Here is a 14433-nt window from a genome sequence, read left to right as displayed (position 1 = left end):
TCCCCTTCCCTTTGCTCTGTAGAGCAGTGTTTGTGGCTCAGCCACTAGAACCTTAAGCACCATTTACCTAGAGGGCATAGCCCATTGTTCTGCTGAAAGCTGAACTTGTAAGGCAAGATTCCAAACAGACCAATATGGGAGTTATTAAGAGACACCCTACCCTGTGTCAGTGCCTGCTTAGGTGCCAGCTTTAGAGACACACTGTTTCCTATTATACAAAATGGGAATGTCATAGGCATTTGACATATTTGACATGATGATGCTGTCTTTGTCCTTTTTATCTCTGGCAGCGAGCACAGTCTGAATCCCTGAGTGATCTGACGTGCACCCCAGAGGAAGAGGAATACGATGATAAGTCCTTACCCAAAGTCAGCACAGAAGAGAACCCCAATTCTGCACAGCAGGATGTGGGACTGGACAGAAGCCCTGAGCCTGGAGGACTAGCCACCATGCTGCAATCTGAGGGGCCACGGGCTAGGCGGGCACGCCTGCAGCACTGCCCTGCACTCAGTGCCAGCGCCGAGGAGGAGAGCTTCCTTGGGGATAACACCTCAAGCCGACCAGCCACCCCCGAGGTCATTGAGTCTGAGTCAGGCCCAGTCCCCCGCGCGGAGTCCCCATCTCTGCCAGAAGGTTCCCCACATCACCACCATAATCCTGACAGCGAAATCCAGAGGGAGGAGCCGTCCCTGGAAAGCACAAGTCCCCCAGCCAGGGAAACAGCTGATGAGGTGATTTGTGCTTCTGGAGACATGGAGATTCGATTATCCCCCTCCATCCCCGAGGGGGACACGACGCCTCCCGAGACTGACCCTGCCATCACCTCGGAGACACCCCCTGGTCTAGATGGGCCAGACCAAAGTGTCCAGAAGGAGGTGGAGCTGACGCTGGAAGCGCCCGAGCCCGAGGGAGCAGGGAAGGGATCTCCAGAGGCCCCTGCCCCAAGCCCCTCGGCTCCCAAGAGCTGCCTGAAGCACAAGGCCCCGGCGGTGAGCGAGAGCCCCGGCGCGCCGGCCGCCTGCGAGCCGCCTGCGGAGAAGCCCGCTCCCGGTCCCCTGGACGGAGAGGCCGAGCCGCCCCGGGCCGAGCCCGCGGAGCCCCCACAGGGGGGACCGGAGAGGCTGGCGCCCGAGCGGAAGGTGGAGCGGGCAGGCAGCGAGCTGCGGGCCGTGAAGTTCTCCGTGTCGTCGGGCCGGGCGTGGCCGCGCTCGGGCAGCGCCCGCCTGTTGGAGCACGCGGGCCCCGCGGGCGCCTTGCCGGTGCGCCTGCCGCTTCTGAGGAGCAGCCTGGCCTGGAGGAGCGAGGCGGCGCTCGACGACCTGCGGGCGCCCCCCGAGCCCCACGGCGGCGGCGGCTCTCGGGACTCGGGGGACGCGGCGGCCGGGCCGGGCCGGAGCCCCCGGGACGCCCCGGGAGACCCCTGCCCGGCGGCTCGCGAGCCGACATCGGGGGAGGACAGAGGCCCCTTTGCCGTCAAGCTGCGCTCCACGTCTCTGTCCTTCAAGCACAGAGAGGCGTCCTCTGCCGAAGCAAGAGGGATAAAGAGATACAGCGCTGAAATCCGGTTAGAAAGAGGGGGGCTGGCTTTGCTCCCCAAAGACGAGAAATGTCAGGTTGCGAAGGCCCCCTCCCCTCGAGGGGCACGGTCCCCGCACGAGCAGGGAAAGGGGAAGGCTCGGCCCTCGGAGCCGCTCAGCTCCAAGCCGCCCCTGCCCCGGAAGCCGCAGCTGCAGAGCCGCCCCCTGCCGTCCCCGGACGCGGGCCCCGGGGAGCTGGTCAAGGCCGCGCTGCCCCAGGACCTAAGACGGGAGACCCGGTCGGCAGAGACGCGGTCGCAGCACAGGGCAGCTGGTAAGAGCTCGCGCCGCCTGGTGGGAAAGGGGCAGGGCCGTGCAAGTGGGGTGTCCGCAGAGTGTGCAAGATCTAAAGGCGAAAACGTCGGAATCCCTCTCGGTACCACTAACACGGTTCATCCAGAGTTATGAATAGAGACCAGAGAAGGGGGAAACAGAGCAGGATTTTGTGGAAGTTCGGAGAAGTAAGGAAAATGTAAAAACCCATCTTGGAGCATATTCCCGGAGAGGAGATGGGCTGCTCAGGGGATCGTTCAAATGCTTCTATCATTTCTTAAGATCGGAAGCTCATTGAGTTCCAGAATCTTGGGATATGTGTACTCTGGTAGAAGGAGGTACTCCTGGGGCCTACAGCACTTCTTGGTTATAAATGAAGCATCTGGCTCCTCTGTCATTTAGTGTCCTTCTGACCTTCCCCCCACCCCACTCCCCAAGAAAGAATTTTTTCCTGTTTAATAATCAGGCTCATGTGGCCCAGCCTCATGCGGGAAGCATCCCATTTATTGGAGTCACGAGCCTTTTATGTAAAAGGAGAGCCCCTCCGGGTGGGCGTTAACTTCCTGTCCCAGAAAGGAGGTGGTGTGAAGATTGGGGCTGAATGGAAGAATCTTCTAAAGCAACTGCCCTTTAAAATGAGCAGAGGCAAAATAGATGACCTTTCTATGTCTTTGACATTTGTCACTTTTTATTTATAGTGTTTCAGATGAAACAAATCTGTTGGAAATGGGTATTTGTGGTAGAGCTAAATCATCTTTCATTGCTGGGTTCTTTTATTAATGGAAATCAGTGTGCCAGAAGCGAAACTACACGGACCAGTCGTGTGTGCATGTGATGAGGGCCCTAAAGAGAAATTTTCCATGGCAAATTTTATTTGAAAAAAACCAAAACTTTCAGGATGTTTTTAAGTGGCTATTCTAAGTCCAGGACTCCACTTTAGTGCTGCATTGTGGACAGAGAGGAAATAGGATGCAGTTGTTCTAGGGACCCCACACCCTAAAAGGAAGGTGAAGTGCACACGTAAGAAAAAATTAGCTCACAGAAAGCAATGTAAAGACAGTTTTCAAAGAAACTCTTATCTTTTCTGCTTTCATCCTAGGAAGTGAAAGTGTGTATGTGTGTGTGTGTATAGTGCTTTAAATTCTTAAGGTGACGGTTCCAGGGAGTAGTGCCAGGAGAACCCCCTGAAGGAGCCCACATGCATGGCCTTCCTGATCCAAGGCCCCTTGGCTCAGCTGTAATTTTTTGCTGCTGCTACTGTCGCTACATTAGGCTAATTAGCAAGGGAGCTCTGGGAGAGGTTCAAGCTGTAGCTGATGATCCACTCTGCAGATTTCCAGCCAGGTTATTGAAGCTATTGTAGAGTGCTTCAAAAACCCATTGAAATATCAAGGGAGGAGGGGGTTTGCTCTGTGCAGATAAAACCCTGACATCAGCACCATCCACCTTCATGGCCTGGAATTGAAAATGTCTCTCAAGGGCTTGCTGACTGAATGGAACTTAAACACAGGATACTTGGGTTCATGGTCAGAGCTGGAAAAGAAGCTTCAGAGGGCAATGCTTGACATATTAATAATTTAAAACTTCCTCAGCCTAAGCTGTGAGAGTTTAGGCTTGTTTATTGTCAGATGACTGGACTGGTCTATAAGGACCTTATTTTTTTTTCTTTAATTTATAAAATACGGTATTTATTACAGCTTTACTTAAAAGTATAGTATAAAAGAATTGTGCACTTGTTAACATTCTCTAAGTGACAGAAATAGCCAATCCAGTTGAATTCCAAGGTGAAAGAATCTAGGTTACTTTAGGGCAGGGGTAGTGATTTTCATTTCAGTGCAGAGAGAGGAAGGGAAGAATTACCCTCATTCTGCTTGAAACCATCTCTCTCAAAGTGTGGGTGGTATTTGAAGGGCGAGTGTCAGGTTAGGTTGTGGCTGCTGCCTGGGACCTTGGGGTCTAGGGCCTGCCTCATGCAGACCAGAACAGAATCACAGGGTCTGTGTTGTCAAATCCCATTAGTGAAAGCAGCTTCTATCTTCCCCAGACACTGGATCTGCTTGTGGTTTAATTCATTCTTATTACTTCTACTGCCATCCTCACTTCTCCCAAAATATAACCACTGGAGGCAATTAAATTCATACAAGACATACATATAATAAAAGTTTCAATATCAGTATTATTCAGTTTTCCAGAAAGGCCTAATTACGGCTGTTTATTATCTTGTGGTGGCAGGCACTTTACCCAGAGCTCCCAGATGGGCTGCCACCCCTGTATGCCTTCCAGGGGTGCACACACCAGAGAGTTAGGTCACCAAGGTGTCCCAGATGGGTGCACAATCCTACTTTCAGGACTCAAGCACTTTGTCCCCCACACTCTGCTTATTCTTCCTCCTCTCGTCCACATTCCCACCTTCCTTCTCTGAAGGCATGAAAGAATCCTTCCGTGGGGGAGGCAGGGAGGATGTCCCAGTTGTTGCAGTAAACAGAGGAGCCCAGCTTTGCCAAGTGGGCTGGACCTCACAGGGCCATGTTGGGGCGGTTCTGCAATCCCAGTACCGTATGTGCTCATCAGTGCAAACAAGACCATTAATAGGAGGTTAACGGCCTGGGGTTACCAGCCTTGTTCACTTGTGCAGGACATTACCCATCCTCCTGGTAAGCCAGTCCATCCCAGAGTCCAAATGACAGGTCAGGAAAAAAGAGATTCTTGTGTGAGAAAATGGTAAAACGTAGGAAGTATATAGAAAAAAGCCACTACTTAGGAGTCTGTTTTCTAGATGTTATCCCTGTTGTCCTTTCCTTCTAGTCATTCTTCTCTGTGTGTGTGTAATTTTTGTTTCATTTGGTTGTGGTCACATGTTGGGTATTTTGGAGAATAGTTGGACAAATTGCCATTGTCACCCAGGAGCCTCATTTGACAATGAGCCTCAGCCTTCTGTCTAAGCTCATTCCCTCCAGACTGGGCGGGTGATACAGTAGCACACGTAGACCTCTGAACCTCTTTCTCTAGACTCTGGTACTCACTCATTCATGCGTTCATTCTTGCAAGAAATATTGCATATATTTCTGTGATACACACAGCACTGTGCTGGCTCCCAAAAGGCCATCAGGAAAAGCATGAGGACCTCGCCCTCAAGGAGCTTACCAGTCTAAAGGGCCAGGTGGCAGCTGGATGCCGCAGGGGAGTGTAGATAGATGCCCATCTTGTCTTTGGGTGTCAGAGGCATTTTCTGGAGGAAAGGAATTCAAAGAGACTGTCACCTACTCTATGACAGTTACTTTAGTTGTATTCAAGTTCATTTGAGTAGAACATAAGGGGTCTTTTTTTGGTATCATGCTAAAAAATGTGCAGTTGATCACTGAACAGTGCAGGGGTTACAGGGACCAACCCCCTGTGCAGCCAAAAAATCCACCTGTAATCCCCCAAATTTAACTACTAATAGCCTACTGTTGACCTTTTATCGATAACACAGTTAACATATATTTTGTACGTTATGTGTCTTATATAGTGAATTTTTACTATTAAGTAAGCTAGCTAAAAGAAAATGTTATTAAGAAAATCATAAGGAAGAGGAAATACGTTTATAGTATTATATGGTATTTAGAAAAATTCTCATATATATGGACCTTGGCACTTCATACCAGTGTTGTTCAAGGGTCAATTGTGTTTATATATCTTGAATTCTTAAAAAAAGAAAAGAAAAGAAAAGTCTGTTCACATCTCCTCCTCTTTTCAGCCTATCCTTCCCTTGACAGTCCCTTCCTGACCAAGTATGGTCAACATCCTGGGCCTCCATTTCTCCACCTTTCCTGTGCTTCTCCAACTGCATATATTTTCTCTTCCTTGGCTGCCTTTCAGTGCACCAAACTCTCCTCAGTGCCCCCAGACAGAACACATCTCATATTCCCACCTGTTTCTCAAGTTCTCTCTTCCTTTGACTCCTTCAGCCACAGCAAGCAGCGCTTAACCGCCTGTGGGCATCCCTGTCTTGACATCTCAACATTCATAATTATCCATACCTCCACCAACCTCAGTCAGTTTCCTTTTCAGTTACCTCATCTATCCAGATAAGCTAAAGAACTCAGAGTTATCAAAAAGATTTTAACATGGAAAAAACACTGAAAAGTCTAAAAATTATAAAGAAAAATCACTTTGTAATCCTACTTCTTTAAAATTCCTTAAAAAGGGACTTACATTTCTGACCAAGGTGGAGTAAACACACACCACCCTATGTCTCCCACTGATAAAATTTAAAAGCCTTGACAAAATGCATGAAGTGAATGTCAGAGAATTCTGAAAGGTAGGTAGGAGCTGGTGGGCTGGGCAGAGAGATCAGGACTCTGAAGACCTGCCTGCCTTGCCTCCATGGTACCAACAACCTCTGCAGACCCCCGCTCTTGTGACTCTCCAGCCCTGCTCCTCCTGCTCCCCACCACCACCAGCACCAGCCCTGTAGGGCAGTTTGTTGGACAGTCCTGGCCCTACTCCATGTGAGCACCAGCAGCTAAGCAGCAAGCCCCTCCATGTGGTGGCACAGCCTGCAGGCTGGAGCCCTTTGGGTTCTCTCATCACTGCACCAGGCAAGTGCCAGCAGCAAACTGGAACTTCTTGTCCTGGCGGCTGTGGCAATGGTATCTTTTAGGGCAAAGCTCTTTTAATCCTTCCAGACCTACTCAGATGAGCACCACCTCCATCCATAGCAGCATGTGGGGTTCAGAGCCCTTTGACTCTCTGGGCAGCATGCCAGCAGAGATCTAGTAGTGAAGCCACAGCCCCTCACAGCAGCGAGCACAGTGACAGGTTGTGCTTGTGGTGGTCCCGCAGGCTTCTTTCTCTTGCCCCCTGCCCTGCGGGGTGATGGTCACTGGAGCACACAGCAGCATAGAGGGTAAATCCTGGTTTTCTAGCTGGAAAACTGGAGAGTGGGAGTGGAAATCACAGAAGGGAGACACCTGAGGAAGGGTCCTTACCTAGGTGCATGAGGTTAAGAGCTTGTCTCTGACATGCATCTGCATGAGACTGACTAGAATCAGTACAGCAGAACCTTTGAGAATTTTAATAGGACCGAGTGTGAACAAACACTCAAAATGTCTAGGATACAAACAAAAATTGTTCAACATATCAAAGAATCAGGAAAACCTAAAAAATTTTCTAAGACACCAACCTTGAGGTGATTCAAATATTAGTATTATTAGAAAAAAACTTTAAAGCAACAATTATACCGTGATCTAAGATGTAAAAGTGAGCACTCTTGAAATGAATGGGAAGCTGGACTTCAAGCTATATTACAAAGCTGTTAATCATCAAGATAGTATGGTACTGGCACAAGAACAGGCACTCAGATCAATGGAACAGAATAGAGAACCCAGAAATGGACCCACAAACTAATCTTTGCCAACTCATCTTTGACAAAGCAGGAAAGAATATTCAATGGAATAAAAACAGTCTCTTCAGGAAGTGGTGCCTGGAAAACTAGACAGTGACATGCAGAAAAATGAACCTGGACCACTTTCTTACACCATACACAAAAATAAACTCAAAATGGATGAAAGACCTAAATGTAAGACAGGAAGCTATCAAAATCCCAGAGGAGAAAGCAGGCAAGAACCTCTTTGACCTTGGTTACAGCAACTTCTTACTCAACACGTCTCCGGAGGCAAGGAAAACAAAAGCAAAAATGAACCACTGGGACATCATCAAAATAAAAAGCATCTGCACAGCGAAGGAAACAATCAACAAAACTAAAAGGCAACCGACAGAATGGGAGAAGATATTTGCAAATGACATATCAGGTAAAGGGTTAGTATCCAAAATCTATAGAGAACTTATCAAACTCAACACCCAAAAAAACAAATAATCCAGTGAAGAAATGGGCTAAAGACATGAACAGACACTTCTCCAAATAAGACATCCACATGGCCAACAGACACATGAAACGATGCTCAACATCCCTCATCATCAGGGAAATACAAATCAAAACCACAATGAGATACCACCTCATACCTGTCAGAATGGCTAACGTTAACAATTCAGGCAACAACAGATGTTGGCAAGGATGTAGAGAAAGAGGATCTCTTTTGCACTGCTGGTAGGAATGCAACCTGGTGCAGCCACTCTGGAAAACAGTATGGAGGTTCCTCAAAAAATTAAAAATAGAACTACCCTATGACCCAGCAATTGCACTACTGGGTATTTATCCAAGAGATACAGGTATGCTGTTTTGAAGGGACACATGCACCCCAATGTTTATAGCAGCAGTATCAACAATAGCTGAAGTATGGAAAGAGCACAAATGTCCATTGACGGATGAATGGATAAAGAAGATGTGGTGTGTGTGTATATATATACACACACACACACACACACACATATATATATATATATATATATATATATATATACACACACATATATATAATGGAATATTACTTGGCAATCAAAAAGAATGAAATCTTGCCATTTGCAACTACATGGATGGAACTAGAGGGTATTATGCTAAGCGAAATTAGTCAGAGAAAGACAAAAATCATATGACTTCACTCATATGAGGACTTTAAGAGACAAAACAGATGAACATAAGGGAAGGGAAACAAAAATAATATAAAAACAGGGAGGGGGACAAAACATAAGAGACTCTTAAATATGGAGAACAGAGGGTTACCGGAGGGGTTGTGGGAGGGGGGATGGGCTAAATGGGTAAGGGGCATTAAGGAATCTACTCCTGAAATCATTGTTGCACTATATTCTAACTAACTTGGATATAAATTTAAAAAAGAAAGAAAGAAAAAAAAAATTTTTAAGAAATGAATGGGTAGATACAAATTCTCTGCAAAGAAATAGAAGCTATGAAAAAAATACATCTTAGAACAGGAAAACACAGTATCAGAAATAAGATTTATTAGAAAAACTTCTTAGTAGAATAGAGATGACAGAAGAGTCAGTGAACTTCAAAACAGATTAATAGAAAATAGCCTGAGTACAAAAAGGGGGAAAAAAGCCTCAAGGACTATTGGAACAATATGAAAAAGCGTTAACATTCATGTCATAGGAGTTCAGAAGGAGAAAAAGACTTGAGCAGAAAAAAATATCTGAAGGAATAGTGACTAAAAACTTCCTAAATTTTTGAAAAACCTGAATTTACAAGTCCAAGGAGCTCAGGTGAATTACTTTTGCACTTTTGTTTTGTTTTTAGAGCTGTATTTACATGCGTTTATTTCATCTTTTCAACAAATGATTCTGGAGCATGTGAACATCTAAGCAAAAATATGAACCTTGACTTAAGTCTCACATCACGTATCACAGTTAACTCAAAAGGGGTTCAATGAGCTAAATGTAAAGTGAGACCAGAAGATTTTCAGGAACTTAGGAGAAAATCTTTGAAACATAGGACTAGACAAAGAGTTCTTAGACTTGACATCAAAGCATGATCCATAAGAGGAAAAACTGATAAATTGGACTTCACTGGAATTAAAAACTTTTGCTCTGCCGAAGACCCCGTTAAGAGGATGAAAAAAGACAAGCTACAGAATACGAGAAGATATCTACAAACCACATATCCCACAAAGGACTAGTGTCTAAAATATATAAAGTGTTCTTAAAGGTCAACAGTACAAAGCAAAGAAATACAATTAGAACAAGCAGAAGACATGGGCAAATATTTCACCAGTGGGAATACAGAGATGGCAAATAAGCACGTGAAACATCATTAGCCATTAGAGAAACGCCAATTAAGACCATAATGAGATAGCATTATACACATATTAGAATGGCTGAAACAAAGCTAATACGACCACGCGCTGGGGAGGAGGCAGAGCAGCTGGAGCTCTCATACATTGCTAGAGGAAGTGCAGAATGGTGCAGTCACTTTGGAAAAGTTTGGCAGTTTCTTACAAAATCAAATACGCTTACCTTATAACATAGCAATCCCACTTCTAAGTATTTATCCTAGATAAATGAAAACTTAGGTTCACACGAAAGCCTGTACATGAATATTTATGGCAACATTGTTCATAATCCCCCAAAACTGGGGACACTCCAAATATCCTTCAATTGATCATCCAAACAATGGAATATTACTCAGCAATAAAAAAGAATGAACTTCCAGTACACACCGTAACATCTTAAATGCATATGCTAAGTGAAAGCAGGCAGTCTCAAAAGATTACAAACCGTATTATTCCATTTATATGACATCTGGATGAGGCAAAAATACAGAGAACAGATCCGTAGTTGTCATGGGCTGGGAATAAAGATAGGGTCCCTACAAAGGGGAGGCATGAGAGAATTGTTTGGGTGTTGACATTGTTCCATATCCTATTTGTGACTTTTTGTAAGAATCTAAGGGTATTAAAACTCCTAAAACCCTGTAACAAAAATGAATTTTACTCCATGTAAATTTTTAAATAATCTCTTAAATGATACAAAAAAGTGACAGTGACCTTCTCTCCACCCATTCTGAATATCTCAAATCCCACCCACAGAAGGAACCACCACCAGCTCTTTCCCATGCCAGTAGCAGTCAGAGCTGCATCAGTATGAACAACACACAGATGAATCCCCCCTTTTTTTAATCACAAAAATATTATACATGTTGGCTCACAATTTGATATTTTCACTCCACGATAAGACATGGGCCTCTTTTCTGATCAGAGTGAGTCACTTGACCTCATTCCTTTTAAGGGCTGCATAGTGCCTGTACCATATTTTATTTAGCCATTCCCTACTGAAGGGCATTCTGAGTGTGTTGAGGTTTTTTTTTTTTTTTCCTTTTGCTGCAGTAACCATTCTTGTCTATTTTATCTCTATGGAGTTACACTGTTCCTTCTGTAGGATAGGTTTTTTTAAAATGTTTTTTTAATTTCCTTTTGAGAGAGGGAGAGAGCGAGCAGGGGAGAGACAGAGAGAGGGAGACAGAAGATCCAAAGCAGGCTCTGTGCTAACAGCAGAGAGCCCAACACGGGGCTCAAACCCACGAACTGTGAGATCATGACCTGAGCTGAAGTTAAACACTTAACCTACTGAGCCACCTAGGCGCCCCTAGATTTTTTTTTTAATTCAAGTTAGTTAACACATAGTGTAGTCTTGGCTTCGGGAGTAGAACCCAGTGATTCCTCTCTTACACATGACACCCAGTGCCCATGTAGGACAGATTCTTAAAAGTGGGCTTTCTGGCTCAAGGGCATGTGCAGTTTTTAGCTTCAGATTGCACCCCCCCCCCCCCATAAAGGTAGTACCAATTTACACCTCTTTGCATAGAGTAGAGAACCTCTCATTAGCACTAGATGAAAAAAATCACAGGTTTTTTTTTCAATCTGATGGATGAAAAAGGTCCTCCTTGGTCAGTGGGTCCTGGCTTTATCTTAATGTGAAGTGTCTTTATCTTGCCCCCACATCAGCTCTTTTTTTTTTTTTTTATGTTTGTTTATTTTTGAAAGAGACAGAGTGTGAGTCGGGGAGGGACAGAGAGAAGGGAGACAGAGAATACCAAGCAGGCTCCAGGTTCTGAGCTGTCAGCATAGTCAGATCTCTTAGTCTTTAACCCAATGCCCACAGCACTTCCCTGCAACTCTCTCTTCCCAGGCCTGGGTCTAACCATGGAGCTTTCCTCTTTAAAACTCTCTATACCTTCCCACTGTATATGCCTTCCTGAGGGCGGGGAGGCATTTAGGGCTTTGTGGATTCTGGCCAAGGTCGACATTTCAGCCTTCTAAGTTTGCCTGCCACTCGTTCACTTCCTCTGACATCTCCAGCCCCACCTGTGTCACCAGCTTCCCTTGGCACTCTGCACACACTCCTGCTTGCCCTGAATGCACTCTGCATTTCTGAACTCAATCTTGAGCTCCCTGAGAACATCCACATTTTTGTTTTTCTCTATGGAGTATCTGTGCTTGGGGGTCTTGTGGCCTGCAGTGGGTTCCCCATGGAACCCCGCCGTGGTTTGCATGGACAGGTACAAGGGCAAGGCAGGGGGCTGGGTGGTAAGATTGAAGAGTGTGGGTTTGGAGGTTTTACTGCAAGGTCCACCTTTCAGGGGCTGTGGGATTTTGAGCAAATGAGATTCCTTAACCTCTGAGTCTTAATTTCCTCCTTTGTAAGACGAAGTTATTAGTAATGCACAGGGCAGCAAAAGCTTTGTAACTACAAAATGTGATGTAGTTTCCAACAGTACAGTCATAACTTCCTAAGGATGTACCAAAATATACTCATCTGAGCTGCATAGAACAACAGTATATGGGAATGGGATTCTCTCTGTCCCTGGTGAAACCAGTGAGGGCACCAACGAGAACCCAGAGAGAGCGTGTGAGTAGAATATTGTGAGGAGTCCACCCCACCCCCTGAGAATATACAGGGGCCCTGAGAGGGGAGAGGAAGAAGGGGGATTTGCAAAACACTTTCTTCCAGGAGCACAGCTACAGTTCTGTGAGCCCCCAGCTCAATGGGGTGGGGTCAGGAGGCCTCCCTTGTCCAGAGTCTACAAAAGGGGCCTTGTGTGGGACTTCTGGGAGAGCTGGACAGGTGTGCCCTGCAGTTGGGAGACCAGTGCTGGATTAAGGCCACCATGGCTGCCACATAACACACCTGTGCTCCCAGAGCCCTGCCTGATGGAGAGGGCAAAGGGACACAGCAGCAAGAGCAGAGGAGGAGCTGAGTCACAGCCAGAGAGGCATAGCTGCAGATGAGCATCCCTGGCTCAGTCTCAGACACCTGCCAGCCCCAGATTGGATGGAGCCCACTGAGGCAATGGTAGGAGCCAATCACAGGAGAACCCTGCCTATTCTCCCCACCTTTCCTCCTTCCCAGACCCTAAGCACTTGGGAAAGGACCTCCCACCCCAGCTCAGACACCCTGCATTCAGGGGAACAGGAGACTTAATACTGACTCAACCTAAAATCTACGTCATATTCCAAAGTGACTACAGTGACTGCTAGGACCTGAGAATGACTAGGAAGTTACTGAGAATCTTCTGGCTCTATCTGGGGAAGGGTGATGGACTGTAGGAGATCAGGGTCATGCTGTGCTTTGCTCTAAAACTTGCCAGCCCAGCATTCAGGCTCCTGCAAAGGTGCAGCCCATCTCCTAGGGTGTGGAGAGGCAGTGCCCCCCACCATCCATCTGCATGCTGCTGCCACTTCAGAGTGCACGGCAGCACTTTCTCCAGGGCAGCCATAACCTCATGTAGGGACTGAAGCCCCCTATGCACTTATCCCAGGGCTGGTGGGAGAAGAGTGCACTTGAAGAGAGACGGCAGCGTCTTCATGACAGAAGTGGGCGAGTGTCCTGGGCAGAGAGTGCCAAAAGCCTGAGCAGTAAGACCATAGTTGAGGACTGTGTGGGCATCAGTGGGGTGGTCCTGGGAGTAGATGTCCAGATACAAGGCAGGGGGCACTGGCTGATTTCAGGAGGGGAGGGTTCACCAGATCCTGGAGCGGTGGGGGGTGGAGGGTGGGGGCATCAATCAGCCCAGTTCAGGAACTGGACCACCTGGTCAGATGGGTGCTCTATGTCTCCAGAAGGCAGCATCATGGGCTCTCCAAGGCTCCCTCAGGCTGGAAGTTTGGAGCAGCATTGATATCACTGCTTCCCAGTGATGGACGCAAATTGGGGTCATCACCCCCACAGGTTCAGGTTGACGGGTGCAGGGTGAGCCCCAGACAATGGGAGTATTAAAGACTCCACAAGTGATTCTAATGTGTGGCTAGCACTGAGAACGCCTGTTCTTGGGCAGCACTTTCTCAAACTTACAAATGTTTGTGAATCTCGTTAAAATGAAGACTCTGATTCTGATGGGGACAGTACTGCTGGTGTACAGACCAACATTTGAGTAGCAAGGATCTAGATCTGCATTAACCAACATGGAACTGTTAGCCTCATATGTCTGTTTATATTACTTTATTTTTTTATGTAAACTCTCCCCCCCAACATGGGGCTCAAACTCACTATCAGTGAGTCTCATGCTCACTGACTGAGCCCACTGGGATCCCTAGCACGTGACTATTTAAATGTAAACTTGAATGAATTAAAATTAAATTTAAAACTTCAGTTTCTCAGTCATACTAGCCACATCTCAAGGACTCAGCAGCCCCATATCTCATGGCTAGCTGACAGCACAGAGATCATTTCTATCGCTGCAGAAAGTTGTGTCGGATGGCACTCTTTCAGGGCAAGTAGCATCTTCTTGACACCCTGTAAGGGTTGTGCTCTGTGCTGTTCCCAAAAATGTGCCTGCTGTCAAAGCATCATTACACTTTCACCTGTGTGTGTGTGTGTGTGTGTGTGTGTGTGTGTGTGTGTGTATGTGTGTGTGTGTCCGTCTCCCTCACTACATCAGCTTCCCTTAGTCAGGGTCTACAGTGGATTTACTCACCACACTTATACACACTCTGTATAGTGACAATAATAGTTCATGTATATTATGCACTCACTAAGTGCCAAGGCTCATATTAAATGTTTTACATTTTAATTTGCAACAAGAATCCTATTTTATAAATGGGAAAGCTGGAACTTAGGCCAAAGAACTTGCCCAAGGGAACGTAGCAGGTAAACTGTGGAGGGGAGTGTGGAGCCACGTAGACTACCTCTGCAG

At 46.4% G+C, this 14433-nt stretch overlaps 1 protein-coding gene across 3 annotated transcripts in view; it reads left to right on the top strand.

Moving 5' to 3' along the window:
• CRACDL (CRACD like) overlaps positions 1–14433 on the top strand; it is a 145098-nt gene that overhangs the window by 115148 nt on the left and 15517 nt on the right. For all 3 annotated transcript variants that reach the window (XM_078444401.2, XM_078444400.2, XM_078444399.2), the window contains exon 7: positions 291–1851. In XM_078444401.2, the coding sequence (XP_078300527.1) occupies positions 291–1851 (1561 nt within the window). The remainder of the gene's footprint in view (positions 1–290; positions 1852–14433) is intronic.

Source organism: Panthera onca, chromosome A3 (assembly GCF_046562875.1).
Source record: "Panthera onca isolate mPanOnc1 chromosome A3, mPanOnc1 haplotype 2, whole genome shotgun sequence".
In the NCBI taxonomy this organism is placed as follows: domain Eukaryota; kingdom Metazoa; phylum Chordata; class Mammalia; order Carnivora; family Felidae; genus Panthera; species Panthera onca.
This window is presented reverse-complemented; position numbering and strand designations above follow the sequence as displayed.